This window comes from Danio rerio, chromosome 8, assembly GCF_049306965.1.
Source record: "Danio rerio strain Tuebingen ecotype United States chromosome 8, GRCz12tu, whole genome shotgun sequence".
Taxonomy (NCBI): Eukaryota; Metazoa; Chordata; class Actinopteri; order Cypriniformes; family Danionidae; genus Danio; species Danio rerio.
Window position 1 is genome coordinate 28,115,832 of NC_133183.1, and position 24,618 is coordinate 28,140,449.

Below are 24,618 nucleotides of genomic sequence, written 5' to 3' on the forward strand. Positions count from 1 at the left end.
GGTTACATTTTTTTGAGAGGTGCACGACAAGAGCTACAGTAAGTGACCGCTCTAAGACTGCACTGGACCATACACATTTGCTTGATGCAGAAGTATAAAACAGCCTTTAGTCCCTTTAATCATCAGGCGTCGCCACAGTGGAATAAACCGCCAACTTATCCAGCATATGTTTTATGCAGCGGATGCCATTCCAGCTTCAGCCCAGTACTGGGAAACACCCACACTCTCACAGAAATCCCAACTAGCTCAGTCGGGGCTCAAACCACCAACCTTCCTGCTGTGAGGTGACAGTGCTTACCACTGAGTCTCCGTGCCACCCCTGAGAGAGCTCAGACTTAGAAAACATCATTGTTTTGAAAAAACCCACACATGCATATTCTCACAACACATGCAAATTCAGAAACACACTGCAAATAACGCAGACCACATTGGTAATGTGTTGAGCGACCCTAAAAAGTGACGAACCAGACTGCTTGCTGTTTAGAGTCAGCAGTGTTGTCGGAGGCCTGAGAGGTGAGTATTTTGTTGATTATTGTCTCTTCTATATTTTAGTTACTTTTGCTAACATGACATTAAAATAAAGTCTCGTTTTTGGTTAACTGTACAATTTGTAAGAATATTTAAGGTGTTTTCGGTTTGTTAGTGTTTTTTTATTTGCATGTGTTTTCCTAACTTGCAGAGCATTTGAGCTCTCTCAGCCACCATCATTTGTGCTCCTGACTGACAACAATAAGCACTGTGAGCAAGAGCTGGATTAAAGGTAATAATGTTGTGAAAATTGTTTAAAAAATTTCCTCAATGTTTTGTCTGGAGGAACCAGACAATATATCAATTGTTCCGTTATGTGTTTTTTGGACTCTCAAAGTAGCTTGTAACCAAAACTTGGATTCAATGAATGACCAAGAACCACAGATTCAGCTACAATTCTTCCTCTACATTCTACTGAACAGATAAGTCACCTACATCTTCTTATGTGCTAAGGGTGAGCAAATGAACAGCAGATGTTCATTTTAGGTGAACTGTCACTCTAAGAAAGTTTTTTCAACACTCCAGAATAGACAGAGGACTCTCAGTTCTGCAAACACTGTATACTAAGACACAAACGAACACCACTGAGCTAAATGTAACCAGTCCATCAGTAGGAAATTCATTTAAGAGAAGCACTTATTTTACCTGAAAAAAAGAAACCTGCATAGAGTAAACAAGCTACAGTGAAGTGAATCAGAAGTTTGGTCCTGAAGACACTGTCATTTGTGTGTGTGTGTGTGTGTGAGAGAGTGTGACTGTGAGTGTGATTGTGAGCGTGAGTGTGTGACAGTGTGAGTGTGTGAGTGTGAGTGTGTGTACTGTCTACATAGCATCAAAGAGGTGCCTTGTGTGACCCTACTCTGCCATTGGTTTGATCCTGACACATCAAATAAAAAATTAATAAATACAGTTAAGAACATTAGGATCGTCACTTCAGTTCATTTCCTGTTCTCATCAAGCATGATTAGCAGGGCTAAATATGTCTGTCTGGCATTTGGCGCTGTTAGCACAAAACTCACTGCTGCATTCACTTCTATATTACTTGCACATGATAACCAGCAATCCGTCTAAGGCTGCATCACAAAAAAGGTTACTTTCTTGTTCAGGGAGTTATTTTGAATAAGTAATTACAGCACAACTGCTAAAAAAGCACAACAGTGTTGAATCACTGTAAATCATCTATTTTCTACTGTGGCCTGAGAGGATAGCACATGGATGTCAAGGGGATTACCGGCTCACTGTACCGGCTCACTGTTTTAAACTAATTAAATTCACAAAAAGGCTACAGATGATACCTGTGCCCCAATACAGGCTTGTAAAACACAGGGAAACGAGTTTATATGCTAATAATTATATTTCGGTAACACAAAGGCATTGTCTAATTTGAAGACATCTTTGTTGACAGAGCAAGGCTAACATTAGCATTTGTATCTTTTTACATTATCTGAGTGCACTTGAGGAAGTTGCCAACTGCTTTCAATGGATTGTGGCTAGCCTTGCTTGCCAAATGTCGCAAAACCTTTGGTTCTCAAAGTATGTCTAAATCCAAATTCTGCTGACTAGGGAAGTAACTTCTGATCAAAATTTGAAAGCAACCAAGTTGTCTATATCCCACAATCCTGTGCATTCTATTTCTGACAGTTAATTGAGCAGAAAAAAAAATGGCATCTCATAGCACCGTTTAGGCATCATTTTTGTGTGTAAATGTACATTTTGACCAACATTTTTCACTTTTTATCGCTTTCCAGCAAGAAGTAAGCAAATATTTCCTTATTACTACCAAAGCTCTCCCTATTTAGTTATGCTACCTCAGAAGTCAACAAGTAAACAGCCTAAGGTTTTAGATGCAGCCCATGTCATACTGATATTTCTTGAAAAACTAAGGCTTGTCAAGGAGTTTCTTAAGCCACTAAAAAGTCTGAAAACAGTCTGCCAACTTGGCAACACTCATGGGTAGGCATACACCACCTTTCAACTTCATCTAAATAAGAAAAATCTGTTATAATTTACTCACCCTTCACTCGTGTCTAACACTTTCTTCTGCAGAACTCAAAAAATAAATAAATAAATAAAAGATGATTCGACAGTTTATGAAATGAAAATCCGTGGGATCTAAAAAACTACACAAGACTCCACTTTTTCATTGTATGGCCAAATAAATGTTAAGGCAGTTTTCTAAATATATGTTCCACAGATGAAAGAAAACTGTTCAGCGACATGAGGGGGGGTAAATTATGAACATTTATTTTTAGAGCTAACTGTCCCTATGAATGTATAACTTTTAATTCAACAGAATGCAGCATCAGAGTTGATGAAAGAGTTAGTTAGTGAGGAATAACTGATGACGGGCCACTAAATTGTTAAAAAACTAATGCACTCTCAGTGTGGTGATGCTAGGGTGTGCATTCATTTGTAATAATCTCCTGTGTGTAGTAGATTCTTTCTTCCCAAGCCCTATGTTTTGTTTTGGTGTGATTTTTTTAAAGTGTTGGCCTATTAAATAAATAAAAACATGGAATCAAATAATTTGTCACATCTTAGAACAGGACCGCAACCCTACACAGTTTAGTTCCAACCCTGCTATAACACACTTACCTGTAGGTTTAAAACAAGCCTGAAGGACTCAATACACTTTATTTACACAGCCGCCATTTTAAAAAACAAAAGCAAGGCTGCGGTGGGAAGAAACCCGGAAATTTAGGATAAGCACTGTAAATATTGCAACAACATTCTGTGGACTACAAACCTCCAGCTGTTGCTGCAGATGTGGTGTAAACATCACTTTAATATCATTCAGTTAAGATTAATTTAATCAATTAAAAGCATATTAGGCATCAAACAAAATCATAAAGTGTCCTCCTAGGCTTAAGTTCATGGCACAAAGTAAACACTGCGGGGGCTTCCCTGCTTCAGCCTATGTAACCCGCTGAGCAATAAAACAAAGCAGTTCTGTGTAAAAAGTTTGGAGCACACCCTTGTGCTGTCTGTAATAGTGTTGTCATGATACTGAAACTTTAAAAACATTCACTGCCCACTGACTGTGATTGGCTGTGAAGGTCATCGGTTCACTGCTCTTCACGGAGTGTAGACACAGAGGGACACTGGAGCGTTTTAAGCTATGAAGATTAGTTGATTCATCAGTGGATCACTTCTCTGAGTTTGGACTCGATAAACATCGGTGAAATGCAGTGAACTGATGACTTCACAGCCAATCACAGTCATTTCTGTTGAGCACTGGTAAACTCAATGGCAAATCACTCAACAGCGCACAAATGTTAGTGGGAAATTTACGTTTTTTAAATTTATTTCAATGCTTAAATTCGTAAGTATCTTGACAGGTCTAATATAGCAAAAGAATGAGTTCATTAACTTGAGTTTGATAAATAGAATCTAAAATGTGTGTTTGGGGAGGAAAACGTTAGCTAACTAATGCCATTTCACTTAACTTAGCTGAAAATTAGGTCTGATATCTCTTTTTATTTTCACTATAAATTCAGAATGGACCTTCGGGTCAGCCGAAAAGCAGTGAAATTATGAACTCGGTTCACTAACTTTTCGCTGATAAGACATACAGCCAGGTACACAACAATACGCCATCGCAAGCGCCATTCCTGTGTGACTCCAGGCGATATTTCCAGGTTTCTTCTCACCGCTGCCTCGCTTTTGCTATTAAAATGGCCACCATGTGAAATCAGTCTATTAGTATGATCAGTCAGGTGTTTTTAATTAGAGTAGGAACTACACTGTGCAGAGCTACAGCCCTCCAAAAACTGAGTTCATCACCCCTGCCTTAGAAGGATCATCAGCCAATCATAATCAGGCATTCGACGGCCCCATAGTATAAAAGGCAGTGAGATTACTGTGGATGGCTATTTGAGCCTGCTTGCTTGAACGCCCCTTCATATGATACACGACACATTCCCAAACATCACAATCAAAAGTTTTGTAAACAAACAGCATTATTAAAATAAAAAAGATGACTTTCAAAAAGAAAGTAAACATATCTAAGACGTCGTAAACATCTGAAACTCATGTCCGTGGGTGTTGTTCGTTATCATCGCTGTCGCTACTGGAAGGCGAATGACCCGCGCCGATCTTGCGGAGTTTGGCTTGGTAATATCTCTTCTTGGCTCGAGCGGCCTTCTCCTTCTGTCTGACCGCTTTCCTCTTCTCCTCCCACACACACTGCTGCAGCAGTAACAGGCTCATGGTCTGCTGGTGCTCCTGCTCAAACAGCTCCTGTCGACGTGCCTCCCATTTAGAGTCTGAGGTAAAAGAGTCCGCCGGCGGGAACGAATTCTCCACTGATCCGCGCGCCACCGCAGGCTCTCTGTGTACCGAATCAAAGTTTGCAGCCCTCGCCCCTGATCCGTGGCCTGAGGTGCTTCCTGGATGGGTTGAGTAGATGAAGGAGGGACGACTGGATCTGGAGGACAGTGAATGTGAGTGGAGAGGTGAGGAGGAAGAGCCCGGAGGAATACCAGAGTTGACAGGTGGGTGAGTAGGAGAAGATAAGCCAAGCTCAATGGCCAAGTTCTCCTTACTGTCTACTTCCTGTTAAAAGTAAACGTTTAATATTATTGTAATTGTTTTATTTTTATATTGTATTTATATATATACTCAATTATTATAAGTAAACATTAATAATATAACACGTATGCATTTATTGCACATCCAATAGCCTAAAGCAAGAAACGTGCAGAATATTCATATGCGTCTTTATATAACAAATACTGATTAAATATTTTATAAATGAGGTGACAATGAGGTGACATATATTTATATATATATATATATATATATATATATATATATATATATATATATATATATATATATATATATAGCCTACTTAAGGCCTATAATATAAAATACTACATTTAATATATATATTTTTTAAAAGATGGTCTGATTATAAATTTGATAATTATTTTTCATCTATAGCTTTTTTTTGTTTTTGAAATAAGTCTCTTATTCTCACCAAGACTGCATTGATTTGATCAAAATGTGATCAATTTAATGATACACGATCAATAATATTTAATTTATTCAACAAATATTGCACTTGTTCCAAACATTTGAATGTAAGTTAGACAATTGTACTTTTTTAACCCGTGTTGAACCAGATTTACTGTGTTTATTGCATGTTAAATGTTGACCTGGTAGGACTTTACAATATACAGTACAGTGTTTTGTAAAGCTCTGGTGAATATTCTGTAGAAAATGTTAATAATTTTGACCAAATAAGACAGATCATACAAAATGCATCTTGTTTGTATTTAGATTTAGTACTGTAAGAACTAAAGATTCCCAAACATTTACAGGGGTTTATTCATTCATTTTCTTTTCGGCTTAGTCCGTTTATTAATCTGGAATCGCTAATTAACCTAGTTAGGCCTTTAAGTCACTTTAAGCTGTATAGAAGTGTCTTGAAAAATATCTAGTGAAATATTATTTTCTGTCATCATGGCAAAGATAAAATACATCAGTTATTAAAGATGAGTTATTAAAATTATCATGTTTAGAAATGGTGAAAAACTCTTCTCTCTGCTAAACAGAAATCGGGAGAAAAAATAAATAAACGGGGACTAATATTTCAGGGGGGCTAATAATTCTGACTTCAACTGTATATGTATAACATATTTTAGATAAAATGCCATGCTCATTTCTGCACTAAAAAAAATTATGTTCATTTTGTATGATCTCTCTTATTTTGTCAGAAATATTCACATTTGCCAAACGTTCACAATACACTACATCACACATTAAAATACAATCAACCATACTCTTCACACTTTGAGTAATCAATCAAACATTCTGTATTAAAACCAGCAATATAAAAGAAAACATGCAGCTTAAGAGGTGTTTCAGAAACCATTTGAAGGCTGATTTGAGTCTTACATCATTTTGACTGTGGTCAGCATCTTCATGCTCGCTCCCATTAGTGCCTGAAAGCCCCATCACTATAAGAGAGAAAGAAAGACTCAATTAATCTTCTCGCCTGTATAATTGCACAGTTGACAGCTGGGAAGAGTGGTAGTATTTCATTCGCTTAGGAAGATGACATGACTATTAATTACCTGCTCCAGGTGAGCCGCCCCTAACGGAGGCATAACTGCTGTCTCCATCCACCTCCTCCAGACAGGAGATCAGGTTTGGTACGAGGGCGATCACTTCTCTTTGCACCTGACACACAACCACACTTCAAAATCAATTGTGTGACTACAATTTCCCAATAATATCCAACTATACCCTTAGCAAAAAGAAACATACTTGAAGTTAATTTATTTAATATTCTTAAAGGTACAGTGAATGTTAGATGTTAGTATCAGTATATTAGTCTTAAGGACATCTATAAGCTAGTGTGCTCCAAAACAGTGACAAAATTTACATTTTAGAAGATATAAACATCCAAAGCTTGCAGTTTGTCGCAGTCGCCAAAATGGATTGATTTTTTTATGTCACCTCACTTCAGTTTCTCATCAACTCTTCTGACTAATCAAATGCTTTTTAAGATTATTGCTCTTTCATTTGATACACTTGGGCTCAACTACTCAACCAAATGCTATTGGCTGTTTTTAAAGGGGAGGGGCTACTATACGTTCCTACCCATTTTCATATTTGTTGAGATTACATTATTTCAAATAAAAAAATGCACATTTCAAAGCACTTTACAAGTCATCATCCATGTACTAGTAGTAAACTTAAATATCTTACGGCTGCACGCTCTTAGTTTTTCAATTTGATGCGTTAATCAAGTTAATAATGTCATTTAGAATGTCAAGATTGGCACTCTTTAAGTAATTATTTTATATAGCTGTTTTTTCATTCTTGGGAGATAGAAAACGCAGACATCCTCAGTGCGTCACACAATCTTCACACTCCACCCTTTTATTAGACATTACGTCAATAGTTAAAAACTCGTTTTCGTTTCAGGCTAAGTCTGAGGCTTTCTTTTCGGCTAAGTCCCCTTATTATTATAGGATCGCCACAGCAGAATGAACCGCCAACTTATCCTTATCATGTTTTACGCAGTGGATGCCCTTCCAGCTGCAACCCATCTCTGGGAAATATGTGCAATCTAGCTTACCCAATTCACCTACAGGGCATGTCTTTGGACTTGTGGGAAAAAACGGAGCACCTGGAGGAAACCCACGCAAACACGAGGAGAACATGCAAACTCCACACAGAAATGCCAACTGACCCAGCTGAGGCTCAAACCAGCGACCTTCTTGCTGTGAGGCGAATGTGCTACCCTCTGCGCCACCATGACGCCCACAGTCCAAAACATTAAAATACATTTTATTATTTGTTTTGGTATTCTCAAAAGTTCACTTGCAGTACAAATGAAAAATGTCATTGTAGACCAGTTGTCTACAACTTAAAGTGTATTGTTACACTTATTGTACACTTAAAAGTATATGTTTATACTGTATACTAAAACTGGGCCAAATTAGTCCCAAGTTGTATTCAAGTAGTGCACTTACAAGTATACTATGTAGATGTCAATACGTGAAGTTGACTCAAAACATTACTTAAAGGGATAGTTAACCCAAAAATGAATATTCTGTCATCATTTAGTCACCAGTTACTTGTTTCAAACCTTTGTGTTTCTTTAGTCTGTAGATAAAAAAAAGATATTTTGAAGAAAGCTGAAAACCTGTAACCGATTTTTTTATAGTAAGAAACACAGTCAATAGTTACAGGTTTCTATCATTTTCAAAATATCTTCATTTCTGTTAAACAGACTGTTACACCTGGCTCAGAGATGTAACAGTGAGGGAGACGACACAGCGAAATATAATCAAAAATAATATTTATTTAACACAATTGAAAATAATTTAATCAAAACATCAGTATCTGTATGTTCAATCAGTGTGAAAAGCAAGTGAATGGATGCAATAGGTGTTGTCAGTGATAGTGTATGGATGTGAAACAAAACATAATGCCCAAATTGGAGTGCAGCTCTGGCCAATTGAAAGAACAGCGGCCCCTACCAATTCTCTGACGGGGTTTAAATAAGGGTGCTGACCAGCATCAGGTGCGCTGAAGGCACGCCCCCAATCTAGAACAAATTAAACACACAGAAACAAAAACAACGCAGTCCTAACACAGACAAAAGAAAATCATAAAGGTTTGAAACAAGTAAAAGGTGACTAAATGATGACAGAATTTGTATTTTTGGGTGAACTACCCCTTTAAGTATACTTAATAAAACGTACGTTTTACAGACAACAAAACAAACAAACAAACATGTACACAGAAAGAAATCTAGTTTTATTCAATTACTTCCCTTAATAAAAAAAAATTATTTAATAAAAGAAAATCTTAAAGGCTGATTTATACTTCTGCATCAAACGCTTTGTTGTGTGATTGGTACGAGCCTGATGGAGCGATTGTTTTCAAGTGTGAAGTCCCGTGAAGGAGCTCCGGATGGAAAGTTTTGTTTTGCGTTTACCTCATAGTTAAAGTTGTTGCACGTCCGCCGGTTCCTGCCTTAAAATGAGCGAGTTTGAGCCACTTGTACATCCCAGAAGTGTTCAGGAAAAGCAAAACAGCAGCGAAAAAACTTGACACAGAGGAACATTTACACCTCACTGCCAACTAGCGTTTCGGAAGTGTTAATGCTAACCAACAGAGACAGCGCTCAGAAGTATAAATGCACTGCTACGCGCGTTGCATACGCCGTGGGTTACGCCGGTTACTTGACGCAGAAGTATAAACCAGGCTTTACAAATACAGTACCTTAGGAACGGTATAACAAAAAATTTTGGCAGTTTTAAAACCTTGACTTTTCCAAACCGTTGTATACCTTGAAAACGGTTATTTGTCCCATGCCTAATCGACTCCACACCATCATAAACATACATTGAACGTTCTGATAAAGTCATGCATCCCTAATCTGAATTAGAGAATTTACCTGAGTGAGGGCAGACACTGGGAGCCCAGCGGCCTGCTGCTCCTGTCTCTTCTGCAGGGCTACACGACACTCGACCTTCAGTCTTTTCCACAGTGTCTTTAGAGAGCCGATGCTGCTGGGTGGTCGACTCGGGAACGCCGCATTGAAGGCCTGAGCCAGCTCTGCCCACACAGCATTCCGGTGCACAGTAGTGTTGGTGTCTTTCCGAAAGTCCTGGACCGTGTCTACCACCGCATGGATTCTCCGAAGCAGAAACAGCTTCTGCTCCAGGGTGAAGTTTGGCATGCGGTACGTCATAGTGGTCAACATGAGTGACTGGGTTTTATTGAGGTATTAGGTGTTGCTTCATTTATAGAAACTCTAGAAAAGGTCTTGCTATGTTTATTTTCAACAGAACAGTCTAGTTTAAAGACATCTAGTGGTATTTGTATGCATTTACTTGGTAACATTTGTAGCGTCACAGTGTATGTGTTTACAGTCCAGGAATGCAGGAAGGTGAGGTCAGATTATGTGCATTTCAAGAGTTTCAGCTCCAGTGATATGGTAAACTCTGGATGCCACAAGTAAAAGGGGGATTTTGAGGTCGCTTGATCATGGGTGCTAAATAGAAATGTATCCCGGGTCCACCTGATGGGCAAAGGGTCACCAGGCACACATGGGAAGTCTGTAAATGAGTATAAAGAAAGCACAATAAAAGGTTTAGCATTTGTTCTATATTGTTGTTGTGATATTGTTATTAAAATGTAGGACTATTTTGGAAGGTGATCAGGGCCAAAATTTTTCAGTTAAACACATAAAATTGAATTATGTAAATACAGATTGACCATGTTAAGGTGGCAATTATGAGCTTTTTTTTTTTTTTTTTTTTGTACACATAGACATGCAGAGTTTAATGTGTACACCAGCCCTCCAGGAACAAGTTTGATGACCCCTGACCTAGATTATGCATTTAACTGAGCAAAAACAAAGCGTAGAAATTTGAATGCTTATTATTGAATTATGTGGAGGAAGCAGGATTTTGGACTCTTATATTGAATGACAAAATAACTTTATAAAGTTCATACCAGGCCTACCTTGTTTACAGAAGTGTCTACATGTAAAATGTATTCATTGTGACATTTGACACTAAACATTTGTTGAGATGACAATTTTTATGAAGGATGATGTACATCCATCTCTGGTGATTACATAAATTAATGCCAGTATATTACGATATCTTTTACAAAAAAAATTGATCTGATATTTGATATTTGCATAATACTGAATCTGACCCAAACAGACCCATTTCTATAGCAACAAATAATTAAATAAACATGTAAGAAAAAACAAACACTTGAACATACATCTGCATGATGACAACCATCTTTTTGAAAAATTGAATATTTTGTGCACATTCTATTAGTTTATATGGATTTATGACCTATACTGCAGCCATCCACCAGGGGGGCACTCAAACAGTTTTGGCTTCAGTTTTTACGCATGTATGGTGCACTTGGTTGACAGTTACACTGTGCATTCTGACACAATCAAATTTCACATGTTTTGTGTCAACACTTGCCACTGTAGACTCTTTTCACATTTACGGGTTTCTCAGTAGAGGAAGTCATCATAGTTGGGAAAACTTAGCGCCCAGTAAATGGGAAAGTACAACAAAAAATTTTTTACATACCTATTTAAAGACGTTCAAAAAGAGGAAAAGAATTGGCAGCCAGAGGAGAGAATAAAATAAATTTACTTTCCTGTCCCATAGACACTGCATTAAAAGAGCAGTTACCACAAGCGGTAATTCGTTTTTTGGAATTTGAAGCAAAGATGATATACTACAGACATAAATACACATTAATGTTCATATGTTTTTTTTTTTAAATCAAAATTTTTAAAACTTTCAAGGATTTAAGATGCTGATGACCGTTAAACGCATCATAACAGGCGTGTGAAAGGGATCCATAGCATTCTTTTTTCCACGCTATAAGTTACAGTTATGTTTGAGATTGCATTTGGATTATTGGTCATTTATAAAATGCAAGTCAATGGCTACCAGAACTTTGGGACTCAAACAAAGAAATATATATAAATATATATATATATATATATATATATATATATATATATATATATATAGGCAAAACTAAACTAATGAGTTGTTCCTGTACATACACTGAAGTCTTATGAAGAAAATCGATCCGTCTGTCCACGAAATATTATTTACAGATATGTGACAAGATTTGTAAACACATTCAGGACCATTTGGTGAGCCTGTGGAATAATGTTGTAAAAAAATAAATAGTTGAACTGTAATGAATTATTTACACAGACTGAATTAAATAAGTCACTACTAGGTATGGGCTGGTATAAGATTCTGACGGTATGATAACCTTGGATAAAAATATCCCAGTTTCTTGGTATTGTGATTACCGCTCTAAAATGAGTTGTTTATGTTTTTTTAAATGTCTGGGTAAACAAACAACTTTCCCCCCCTTTGAACACAACACATTTTATTTTAAGAAACATTTTCAATATTTTGAAACAGTAAACATGTCAGGCGACATAATAAAAATCTTCATTAGTTTCAAAAACAGATTTCTTTGCAACTTTAAAAGGCATCTTTTGATATCTAACTATCTAAAAAAAAATTTACATACCTATTTAAAGACGTTCAAAAAGAGGAAAAGAATTGGCAGCCAGAGGAGAGAATAAAGTAAAATTGAATTTCCTGTCCCATAGACACTGCATTAAAAGAGCGGTTACCACAAGCGGTAATTCTTTTTTTGGAATTTGAAGCAAAGATGATATACTTTTCTTTGGATTTAAAGTAAGTCTCTGCACTTTTCAGGTCTAAAGCATGTTTGGATGTTATAGTTTATAATTTGTTTCTCAAATATTTCCTGAATTGCAGGCTGACCAGTAGCTTTTGATGTGGAGGGTTAATTTCTTCTGGAGATACTGCTGCCCAAAAACTAAATTAGTCATAAAAAACATTTTAAAAACTACAAATACCTTAGGAACAGTATAAAAGAAAATGTTAGCCAGTTATCATCCTGTGCCTAGTCACTATACAATTGGATGGCCTTGGACAGATGTGTCCAAACTCGGTCCTGAAGGGCCGGTGTCTTGACTTTAGCTTCAACTTGCTTTAACACACCTGCTTGATTGGCTGGTCCAGGTGTGTTTGATTAGGGTTGGAGCTAAACTCTGCAAAACACCGGCCCTCCAGCACAGAGTTTGGATGGCCCTGGCGTATTTCCAGTAAATTTTCTTTTTTTTAAATATCCCTTTGAGACTTTTTAATTTTATTTCTACATACATTGTAAATGTTTACATTAATTTTAAGTTTGTTAAATAAATTGTCATAAAGGTAATTTTTGCAATTAACATAATAGATATTTACAAGACTACTCTTGGCTGACAATTCTTTGTATTTTTGCACTAAACTCTGCGCTGCTACTAATGTTTGTACAAAATATTCTAGTGGCTGCTTTAACACAAGTTTTTTTTTTTTTAGGCCAAATGCTTGCTCGGCTCGCTGCGATTCGGTTCGGAATCGTTCGGTTTTGTGTACCAGCTCAACTGATTCATTAATGGTCAGACTCAAAAGAACAATTCGCTCAGAGTGAATCGCATCGTTATTAAAGAATGAACAAAGAAAAAAAAATCAAGCAATTAAATGCATGTCTCGCCAAGTCCTACAGGTGCAGGTGCAGCATTTTCATTGTTACGGTACTAATTGTTATAACTGTATTTGTCCGCCGGTCATGCTAGCCATAGCGCTAAACCCGAGCATCGCACTAGAAGTGAACCCGAGCTGCGGTTTAAGACTATCCCGAGACCACTCTCCTTAATTAAGCTATTGTGCATTTACACACACACAGCGTATGACAACTGTTATTATATTATCCACATTGACACTACTTACATGCAATCATCAGGCTGTCGATTTTATCCCGAAAATATTACACTTTGTCCCCACCCCCTGGGTTTAAGCGGTCCATAAGAAATTTAAATAACAGACCGGAGACACATGCGCAAAATGACGCTCAGGGCGTAAAAAAAGGCAATTCACTGGTTTGTGCATTTCGTATGATTTGTATACCATTCTCATGAGATCTGCTCAATACATATGGTTTGTGCATCTGGCAAATTGCACAAATCTACGCGTTTTCACAGTGGAAAGCGCAGGACTGGTTTCAGCCAATCGGTTGTCAGTGTGGTTCGGTGTGTGTAGTATTGAACAGCGCGATTGGACGGTACTCGGTGTCAACGAGGAAGTGAAAACACATGCATACAGTACGAAACATGCTTGATGCAGTATAAACGACCTTGTTTTTATTGTCTTTAAAATAAAGGCACGATCTCTACAGGAGACAGGTTTGTGAAATTTAAGCTAATTGAATTTTGGTTGCTACAACTGTACGAGAAACGTGTAAAATCACTGCTGGAAGATCCACTTTATGGTAAATATGTCTTGCTGATAAGTTACTGACGTTCATTATTGTAAAAAGTAAACCGATAATCGTTTATAAAAGCACATTTTATTGCAACTGCCTTTTGGAAAATCATGTATCTCAAATTGAATTTAATCCTACTGCAGTTAACAGTCATTGCACACCAGCTGGCTAAAGACCCTTTATCATTTGTTTCTAACTTTAGACAGTGATGGTTTACGTTATTTTCAAAGTACAGATATACGTGTAATATAAAGGAAACTGGAATTAATTGTAAATGGGTGATGTTAGTCTGGGCTTAATTATTCAGTTAAGAAAGTTTGTTTACTTGACATATCTTAATAATCCACATCATGTGTCAATAATCTAGAATAATTAAAGTAAAGATAATGAAATACATTTTTAAAGTAAGGGTGTTGTGGTTTTATTTCAATTACTGTAAAATAAAATTAATATCCAACATAATATTTGCATTAGGATGCACAATACTCAATTTTGTTTTGCAATTATGATAAATTAATTTAAAATGTAGTTATCAATTTTTGACATGTTTTCATTCATTAATTTATTTTTTTTTTACCTAATCTGATTTATAAAGGCCTTCATAAAGAGCTAAAATATTCCTGAAACAACAAATAATAATCACACTTTTGTTAATTGTGATAAAAAATGACCGAAGTGAAAATTAATGGGAAACGACTTCAAGCAGAAATATTTGCCTCAACACTCAAACAAAATCATACAGAAAGATAGCTTTCTGACATATTAACCTCAAACTTAATTTTTTTTTCATATAATAAATTATATATACACTACTTGCAGTTTAAAATTAAAAAGACTAATTGGAAAATATGCAATTTATATCAGATATGAAACTTTTAATTTTTGTTTTTCAGTATTAAAAACAAATTTTGCCAAGTATCCCCAAATTATTTTATATCAGGGGTGTCCCAACCTTTTCTTATGAAGGGCCAAAAACTAAACTTGATTGAGAGTGGTGGGCCAGAGGTAAATATACCAAACCATGAAGTTGTCAATGTTATTTTCTAATTTATTATTATATTATATAAATTAATTAATTCCATAATTTATTGCATTTAAAATATTTTTATTGCATTAACAATTATAAACTTTTGTACATTTTATAATGAACATCTTACAATAAAAAACATAAACAATCCCATTTATAACACAAAAATCATTTTGCCTTAATTGGCTTGCTGATGTCTTCTGCAATGTCCGCTATCCATCAAATTACTTTAAATATTTTTTAATTAATTAAAATTAATTCTGATTCATAGCTTTCATTCATAGCTTTTCATAGCTTTATGTGAAACGTTTAATTTCAGTCTGCCTTTTTTTTACCTCGACAGTTACAAAAACAAAAGTTATGTAAAAATAAAATTGGCATTCTCCCCAAAATTCCCCATCGTTTTACCTCTCCTCTTAGATGGGATGGAGGGCCAAATCAAAGGTTACCGTGGGCCAACTTTTGTCCAAGTTTGGACAGCTCTGTTTTATATTATTCCAAATTATTTAAACAAATTTAGTAGCTTTGGTAACTGCCATGTGACCAGCAGCTCTAGTAGGTTAATTATTATTATATCATAACATCGATTTGATCGTGTAATAAATGCCATAGCAAGCATTTTGCATTTGTTCAGGTTCTGCCTTTTGAAAATGACATTTCAGGAGATCAGTCAGTAATGAATAATGCTGTAATGTTTGTGTGTGTGTGTGTGTGTGTGTGCCCCAGAAGTCTACAGCCTGCTGTGCAGACTGTGAAATGGCATCTCCTGTAGAGTCTGCTGTGGTGAAGAGTGCTGTGCTTGTTGCTCCCATCACTGCACTGGAATTCCTAGGGGAGGATTTTCTTTTGACAGGTGACTGACATTCATTCTTTTAATGAACAGGAAGCAAATCAACAAGCTAACAATCCACGGTGAAGTAAATTATGTAGACTGTGACTCATGGGCCAATATGGATGTGATTTCTCTAAGCAACCTGAAGTGTCTCCTAATGTCCCTCAAATTATTTTAGGTAAATTTAGTGCATTTAATAATCCCAATGACATTGGCTGCATCCGAAATTGTCTACTACTCAGAATGCACTGTATTTGAATTTACTACTCTACTTTTAAAAAGTATGTTCTATAAAGTATGAATGTAAGTAGTATGAATGAAACTCTGACCTACTACATCTGCCATTCTGTCATCATCATGTGACCAAAACATCAGTTGCGTTGCTTCACTCACATTCATAAATTCTCTCACTGGGCATCATGTGATAGCGTAGCGTGCATCAAATATGCATTTCAGATTCTCGTCGGAAGTAGTAGGTCATCCGGGTACTTTTCGCATACTGTTTTTTTAAATCTATGAATTCGGATGTACTACTCGGTTTGCATACTGTTTTTAACATACTATATAGTATGCAAATATGCGATTTTGGATGCAGCCATTGTGTTTGTGTTTATTTCATAATGAGGTTGCTCTAAATTGCACTGTAATCCCCTCATTTGTTTTTCCATAGTTGTATAATTTTCTGCTATTGATTTTACAAATTCTAATTCTGCAATGTTGCCTATTTTAAATGTTTTAGATGTTTTGTTTGTAACTGTGTTCAATTGCCTGCTTTGCACTACTATCAATGTTTTCACCAAATAAACTGATTTAGCTTTAAGATTTCCTTCTTTAATAATATTCGAATGTTATGTTGAAGTGCACTTGTGTCTCATATTAAAATTCATTTGATTGATTCTTCCCTATCAATTGTGTTGTGTTGTAGGGGAGGGACCAATCCTCTCTGTCTACAGTCTTCAAGCATCTCCTAAGAAATGTGCATCTATAAATGTACTCCAAAACTACCGTATCCATGGGATACGACCATATAAAAAACATCAGTCTGGAGGAATACCGTTTAGTGGTGCAAGCTCTGCTTCGGACAACAGCTACAAGGGAGATATTATTGTTTTTGGAGGAAAAGGAGTTCGGCTTGTCAGCTTCGAATCTGAAGGGCAGTGCCTGAAACTGATTGGTCCTCTCTTGGAGCTTCAAGACTGGGTGCTGGACATTCATTGTTTTAAAAGACAACCTCATTCACTGTTAGGCATATCCTTGGCCCACAATGCCATCATGCTCCTAGAAGCAGAGTCTGGTAACATTATCTCCTTTTACTCGTGCGTAGAGACTTGTCTTCTTTACTCAGCACTTATGGTTGGTCCAAATTGGGACTCTGTAGTGCTGGTGGGTGGGACGGTCTTCAACCAGCTTGTTTTGTGGAGGCCAGCTGGAACCAAGCTCAGTGGTCAGTCCCAAGTAGAGAGACGTCTACTGGGCCACAGTGGAGTCATTTTCAGCCTTTGCTACCTTCAGGAATCTGGGTGGCTGGCATCTGCTTCAGATGACCGCAGTGTTCGTTTGTGGAGCGTTGGCACATTGGGTGGAGATGCAGGTTGTGGAAAGGAATCGCCAACGTGTCTTCGGGTGCTTTATGGACATCAAGCACGAGTCTTCTGTGTAAAGCTTACACCAAGCCGCTTATTTAGTGCTGGTGAAGATGGTGCATGCCTGCTCTGGGAATGGGGAGGTGAAGGGAAGGTGGGATGTGCATTTAGAGGGCATAAGTCAGGTGGCGTGAGGGCTCTGGCTGTAAGCGAGGGAAGTATAAGCTGTAGGGCGGGATGGGTGGCTACTGGAGGTGCTGATGGTGGAGTAAGGTTGTGGAGAGTGGCAGAGGGTAAGAAAATCAGTGAAGAAACTCAGGAAGAGACTCAACTGGATCTTGGGTTCAGAGGGCATGGTTGTCCCAAAGTAGTGCGATTAGTGGGGGAGGGTGAATCAAATGCAATTCTGGTCTGCACGGATCAAGGTGAGGTTTGCTTAAGTCAAGGTGACATCTGGGATGTCATTTGGCAAGGAGGATCTGAATTCCAGTCCTATTGTGTGATGGAGGTTGCAAGCATCCAAGTCCAGAATTCGGATTGCATTGTCCAGGTTTGTGCAGTAGGTAACCTGAACGGAGGAGTGCAGGTGTTTCTTGTAGGACAGCCAGGGGTGGGAGTCTTCCTAAGAGCTGGTGAAGGGAAAGTTCACTCTGTACTTTGGGTCAAGGGACTGTTTGGGGAGTCCGGGAATGTGTGTCTTCTGGCATCAGGCTCTGAGGGATTAGTGTACAGATGGACAATAAATGTGACTGAGGATAAATCAGGCCTACACATAAAAGAAGAAGCTCTTCTTCCCTTTCTGCTGCCACCCTGTGCCAAACGCTGGTTGACTGCTGCAGTTACCTTGTCACAGAGAAATGGGTTTTGCCTGTGTGGTGACCGGAGAGGTTCATTACTTCTCTACATGGAAAGAGAAAATAATGACAGGATAAATGAGGGGGAAGAAAGCAGAATAGACTCACAAGATCAAGAAACGGAGAATAGACAAACTGAGCTTGTCAGTTCTCTTTCTCCAATCAGCACTCTTTACGGCGTCCATGGGAAACAAGGTGTGACTTCAGTATGTGAGTACCAGGACTTATGCTACAGTACTGGTCGAGATGGATCTGTAAGAATACTAACTGTTGAAGAAAGCACCCTGAAGGTGCGTAGAGTTCACCGGGCTTGCAAAGGCATGGACTGGCTGGAGATGGTTCTGTTTTTGGGATCAGATGGACCAGAAAGGATGCTAAATAAGACAATTGTGAAAAGGACGAATGATACAGGGAGGGAAAGCATAGCTGAGGCTCGTTTTGTAATGGTTGGCTTTCACTCTGTCCACTTTGTTATATGGGACCCTCATCGTCAAGAGAAGCTACTATCAGTTACCTGCGGAGGTGGTCATCGCTCTTGGGCCTTCAAACGCCCAATAAGCACCCACATAGATACCCAGACACAAGCTCTCAGACAGGGTACTCTTGTTTTCATTAAGCAAGGAGCTGTCATGGCATCACGTTCATTAATGTCCACAGACACCAGTGTGAATGGACACACTCTGAAAGAGGGACTGCATGGGCGAGGTATCAGCTGTGTGTGTCACCTTGGTAGTTTGTCTGGAGACTTGTCAGAACTTTGGGAGGTTTTTGTTACTGGAGGGGAGGATACCACAGTGGGTGTACTTGCTGTCTGTCCACAGAGTGGAATTGTTAAGGTACTCGCGGTTCTTACGGATCACATCTCAATTGTTCGTGCACTGGCTGCAATCAGAAGAGGAGACATGAACGAAAGAGAGAGAAATAATGGGATGGAAACCTCTGTTCTCTCTTCTCTGGTGTTCTCTGCGGGTGGCCGGGCCCAACTGCAGTGTTACCGGCTTCTCATTCATTTGGATGAGCAACAGAGTCAACCAATCTGTCAAGTCACTCAGATTGCTGGCCATCGATTAGATGAGCAGTGGGAACGAAAGCGGAACCGACACAAGACTGTCAAAATGGACCCAGAGACGAGGTGTGTGCATATTTGTGATTTTTCATGTCAAATATTTTATGTACTTTCCTAGTTTTAGAATAAGGATCGAGAAGAATATCTTCTATAGTGATTAAACACTAGTATTAATTCATTAGTTTCCAACACCTTTATTTGATAAGTTCTTATTTCTTAGATACTAGTGCTTACTTATTACTAGTATATATTCATTAGATACTAGTACATATTAGATACTTGTATTTTTCCTATTTTAATATTAACTAATAGCAATTCTATTATTACATGTAACAAATCAAAAAGCCTTTACCTTCTGTACGTTTCTTTAATTGTGACTAGTATACATAATAGTATAATAATAGTAGTTTTTTGTTTACTATTAGTACTTAATTTGATGCTCTCACCCATTGAAATGGATGCAACATTTTATTTACTACATTAGTTTATTACATAGCTACTAGTACATATTTGTTAAATACTAGTATATGTTTAATAAATACAAATTAGTTATTAAATTGGCATTAGTACTTATTGCAGACTAGTATTATTTGTTAATGTTACTAATAAAAAATTCTTGTTTTAACTGCTCAAACTGCTTATTTTGCTCAAATGCTATGACTTGTCTGAATAACCAAAGTAGAGGTCAATTAATACAAATCTTAGTGTTAAACGAATCATCTTGATACAGTTAGGCATCTCGCGATAAGAAAGTTTTGTTGTGCGATATATTGTCATAGAAATTGTTGCGATAAGCGATGTTATTGTCATTTTTAGAATATTTTATGCCACTGATTATGTAATGTTTATATAACAGCATAATAATAATAATACAAATACCCATAGAAACTTAAATATTGGTATAATTCTTAAGGTATGATTCTATAATTTGACGTTAAAAAGGTAAATGTCCAATTATAAACTTTGACACCGGTGAGGTATAATGTAAATGTCATTGTGAAGTGGCTTTAACAATATTTGTTAATTTGTAAATATATATTGCTACGGCAAAAATTATTGTGGTTGATATATTGATTATTGTGATAGGCCTTAATACAGTATCAGTAATAAGCATGGACAGTACTACTTAAAGTAAAATATTCTAATGGCTAAAAATGAGTATAGTGTACTGTTAACTTCTCAAAGATTAAATGTTACCACAACTTGCAAAATATGATCATCTTCACAGAAGAAATATATTTGGAAACAACTGGAATCTTAATGTATTTTTATATGTATAATGAAATGTAATTAAAATCAATCATGCTAATGAATTTAATGCTGTTTGATGGTTGGTTCAGAACATTTTTGACCACCAGATGGCAGACAATACAACATACCCCTTCATATTGCAACTGTGCTTTCTTACAGAGGGATTTTATTGTGCAAATGCTTTCTTGTGTTTGCAGGTACATGTCTATTGCTGTAGTGCAGAATGAGAGTGAAGGAGTACTGCTGGCTCTGGGGTGTAGTGATGGTGCAGTGAGGTAATTTATTGTGAGGTTATGAAATTTCTTAAAATAAAAGCTTTGTGTTTTTGTCTCATTCTGAGTCTGTCTTATGTTTTCTTTTTCAGGCTCTTCAGTGTGAATGAGAGCAGTAGGAGCGTTGATGTGCTTTGGGAGTGTTTTTATCATCAGAGGTGTGTGCTCAGTGTCGCCACCTGCAAACTGGAGGACTCCCAGGGCAGAAAGTAAGAGAGTTCTGTACAAATATCTGATATTTAAAAGATATTTTAAACTTATTTCTCAATGTCTTTCTCTTTCTTTCTCAGGCTTTTGTTGCTGTTCAGTGCCACTACAGATGGTTGTATATCTGTGTGGGATTTAACAGCAGTTTTGAACAGTAAGGCTAGTGTCAGCTGGCAGGGTGAGTCATACATACACCAGAACATAAACACTTGGTTTTTTTATTAACGTGATTATTTTTAATGTTTGAATAACTGTGTCGTCTAGCAAATTTACGAATATTTCATACATTAAAGTATGCGCAGTCTTTACATTTTTTGTTTTGCAAGCGTTTTTCTAAAAGGTGCTGTATGTACGTTTTTGACTGTTTAAAACCATGAAAATATTATAATATGTTTGCAGATATTTAAGAAACATGCTAAGTGAACATACTTGTTTATCTGTCTAAAACAATGCTGAAGTCAGATACTCTGCTTTAAAAATGTCTGTTATGTACTGGAACGCTGTCTTTGTTTTGATTCTTTTAACCCGCCCACTGCCACTTTAGACAATTATATTTCAGCATGCCTTTTATGTCTTATATTTCATGCCTTGGTGCATTCGTTTAGAAAGGCTCTCAAAGCATGCACCCGTGACATAAATATGACTTTTGGTGGACAGTAGCAGACTCCTAAATGAGACGCAGATTCAGAGTTCCACATGAGGTTATTAGTTAGTAAATAATATAAATATTGCGAAAGTGAACATTAGGGGAGCAGGTTACATTATAACCCTGTGTCCTAACAACATGCTACGTGATGAGATTTGCAGTAAAAAGCAGATTGGCTGTTTCCACGAGACGAATCACAACAGGAATTTAAATACAGCTATTTAGAAGCACTGAATATATGAAAACGAAATGGTAAGGTTTATAATCAAATTAAAACGTATGAAACTGATATGTGTTGGTTTGCATTATTTAACGTTTCTAAACTTCAATTTCAAGCATTTTATTTTATTTTCAAGATCTGAGGTGAACTATCTGCTGCTGCTTTCAGTAGTATGGCTATAAATATCTTGTAAAATAGCATTCAAACTCGCATTATTAGAATTTAACACTGAATAAAGCACGTGAGGTGTACATGAGGTGATCATTGTCATCAAGTTTTCAGTTGTTCAGCTGCAAAAAACAGAAGCCATTTCTAAAATTCAAGTTTGTGGTGTTGGTTAAGGCAAACCCCTTTTAATATGAAAATATTCCTTCTGTTGCGTGCCATAGCTTTTATTTAGAACGGGATTTAAATCAGCCTTAAATCAGCGTTTAGGCACGATAGTCAGGCACACACATCTGGCAACCTGCACTTACATGTGTTTTGATCCAGTAGTGCAATACCTAGTTTAACCATTGGGTGTCAAACTTGCATACTGCACCTTTTAAGGTGAATAATTAATTGGAGAAAATTAAAAATGTTTTTGGTAATCCTAAATCAAGAGACAACAATTTGCTAGTGAGTTTTGAGTGGCGGTTCTTCTATTATCGTCTACTTAATGACTTCCATAGCAACTGCATTGCAATATTCTTAACCACGCCGTTAGTTAGTCTTAGTCAAACTAACCCTAACCCGTTAGTTTGCTATGAGGAAACGAGAAAAAAGCTCCGCTGCCTACTCAACAAACTGAAATGAAAGACTCAGCAACTTTAATTTCACAGGGACTTTAGGTTAAGTTTTAATTTTTGTATGTTATTTGCTAGCTGAAATTATTTATTTTTGTTAATAGTAATAAAGCTGAAATAAAATATTATATTAGATGAAAAGCAAGGCAGAATGGTGCCTTGAAAAATAGTTGAAAATGTGCACTGAAGTATTAAAATTGTTCAAATTTTATGTTAAACATTTTATATATTTTAATATATATATATTGGAGTTGTTACAATACAGGAATTCGGTACATATCGATACTGAAAAAAACATCCATTTATCAGTAACATTTGAGCACTGTTGAGCACGATCTTAAACACTGTGTTTACATGCTCAACAGAAATGACTGTGATTGGCTGTGAAGGTCATCAGTTTACCAAACTCATTGCTGTTTTCTGAGTGTAACCGCAGATACAGGGACACTGGAGCATTTTATAGCCGTGATTTATCAGCGGATCACTAATAGTTTATAGACAAACCAGCTGATCACTCTAGTGTCCCTGTACCTGTGTTTATTCTCAGCAAACAGCATTGAGTTCGGTAAACCGATGACCTTTATGGCCAATTACAGTCATTTCTAATGAGCATGTGAATACAATGGCAAATCAGCGGTGTTTAATTATGCGCTCCACAGTGCTTAAATGTTTGCAAGAAATAGAAGTTTTTCAAATTTCAGTATCCGTGATAACCGTAATATATTTATTTATTTTTTTGTTTATTTTTGTTCTGTAAAATGTCAAAAGCACATAAAAAATTTTAATATGCATTATCAAAGTCAAAAGTATTAATATACAAAAATGTGAATATAAATAAATTTTCAATTTGTGTGTCTGTGCTTCAGGTCCGTCTGTCCCATTCTTTTCCATACCTGTTCATCAAAGTGGAGTTAATACGCTTGCCTTATCACCAAGAACAGAGAAGGGACAAACGGAAGATAACGTTATCTCTTTGGCCAGTGGTGGAGATGACGGACAGCTGTCTCTACTGCGCATTAAGATAGATCAGGCTGAGCAGGAGAATGGAGTTGCGTCTTTACAGCTGCTTTCTCATTGGTCGATACCCCTGGCACATTCCTCCCCTCTCACTGGCTTGTGTTTATTAAGCCCCGCTCTCCTGGCGTCCACTTCACCGGACCAGCGCATGTGTTTGTGGAGTGTGGAAAGTGATGGACTCCGCCCACTGCAGGTGCGGTTTTCGCACATCGCAGATGCTGCTGGGTTGTGGGCATGGCGTAGTGAGGGGCAAGAGGGAGGGGCATGGATTGTTGTTTGTGGCCAGGGCTTACAGTTGTTTCAGTTAACTGAAAAAGAAATAGATGAAGCCGAAAACGGGAGAGCAGAAGGAGAGGAGAGAAAGAAAGTGATGTTTTCACATCAATGTTCAAGGACATGACACTAATATTAAAGTATGTGATTTATAAGAATTTTATCTGTAAAGTTTGAGATTTTTACAAAAAAAATAAAGATATATATAATATTAATTTAATACATGTGTTTGTTTTTTTTACTGTCACAGGAAAAATGAGTCTTGTGAGGACATTTGTTTTCAGTATGAAATAAGTGCATATGCAGTAACAGACATAGGTTAGACAGATTATTCTTTTCCCTTAAATTTAGATCTGTTGTCATTTTTATTAGTTTTTTATGTAGTTGTAATCAATTTTTGTTATAGTTTTTTTGTTTTAATTTAATTTAGAAAAATATTTTTAAAATCTAATGAAATTAACAAAAGAACTGCATAATTACGAAGTTAATTTTGTCATCAAAATAAGTGAATTTAAAGCATTCATATTTAATACTATAATAGTATATAAACAAGTCTTTGAGTACGCTTTGTATAAAATTCCTCAAATTATAAAAGTGATTAAATATAAATTATACATATTTGTAAATACTTAGATTTTTTTTGATGTTTCTTGTTTTTTTTCCCCCATCAACAAGGCATACAATAACAATGC

The 24,618-nt window shown here is 36.8% G+C and overlaps 2 protein-coding genes across 5 annotated transcripts; one reads left to right on the plus strand and one right to left on the minus strand.

The window, feature by feature from the left end:
* Window positions 1–3,014: 3,014 nt before the first annotated feature.
* On the minus strand, window positions 3,015–13,437 carry fsbp (fibrinogen silencer binding protein). Its single transcript, XM_017357477.4, has 5 exons — window positions 13,362–13,437; window positions 9,449–10,112; window positions 6,609–6,714; window positions 6,430–6,491; window positions 3,015–5,082 (listed from the first exon to the last, which is right to left on the minus strand). The coding sequence occupies exons 2-5, from the start codon at window positions 9,755–9,757 to the stop codon at window positions 4,558–4,560; spliced, it is 1,002 nt and encodes a 333-aa protein (XP_017212966.1). The 5' UTR covers window positions 9,758–10,112; window positions 13,362–13,437; the 3' UTR covers window positions 3,015–4,557.
* Window positions 12,593–24,127, plus strand: wdr6 (WD repeat domain 6). Of its 4 annotated transcripts, none has more exons than XM_073908968.1 (7): window positions 12,593–12,694; window positions 15,647–15,773; window positions 16,678–19,321; window positions 20,704–20,781; window positions 20,871–20,987; window positions 21,069–21,163; window positions 23,503–24,124. In XM_073908968.1, the coding sequence occupies exons 2-7, from the start codon at window positions 15,677–15,679 to the stop codon at window positions 24,051–24,053; spliced, it is 3,582 nt and encodes a 1,193-aa protein (XP_073765069.1). In that variant the 5' UTR covers window positions 12,593–12,694; window positions 15,647–15,676; the 3' UTR covers window positions 24,054–24,124. The 4 variants fall into 4 exon arrangements, with proteins under 4 accessions (XP_073765069.1, XP_073765070.1, XP_005167036.1 ...); XM_073908969.1 differs by having other exon boundaries at window positions 12,673–12,803; XM_005166979.5 differs by lacking the exon at window positions 12,593–12,694 and adding an exon at window positions 13,702–13,899.
* The last annotated feature ends 491 nt before the right edge of the window (window positions 24,128–24,618 follow it).

What these genes read in the sequence shown, in the direction of transcription:
- fsbp (XM_017357477.4), bottom strand. Translation starts at nt 9,757, where the DNA reads ATGTTGACCACTATGACGTACCGCATGCCAAACTTCACCCTGGAGCAG. An exon ending in CAGTGTCTGCCCTCACTCAG is followed by an intron (nt 6,715 to 9,448) that starts GTAAATTCTCTA and finishes GTTGTGTGTCAG; the next exon opens with GTGCAAAGAGAAGTGATCGC. An exon ending in CTGACCACAGTCAAAATGAT is followed by an intron (nt 5,083 to 6,429) that starts GTAAGACTCAAA and finishes TACTTTTAACAG; the next exon opens with GAAGTAGACAGTAAGGAGAA.
- wdr6 (XM_005166979.5), top strand. An exon ending in TGTAGTGATGGTGCAGTGAG is followed by an intron (nt 20,782 to 20,870) that starts GTAATTTATTGT and finishes TTTCTTTTTCAG; the next exon opens with GCTCTTCAGTGTGAATGAGA. An exon ending in GGCTAGTGTCAGCTGGCAGG is followed by an intron (nt 21,164 to 23,502) that starts GTGAGTCATACA and finishes TCTGTGCTTCAG; the next exon opens with GTCCGTCTGTCCCATTCTTT.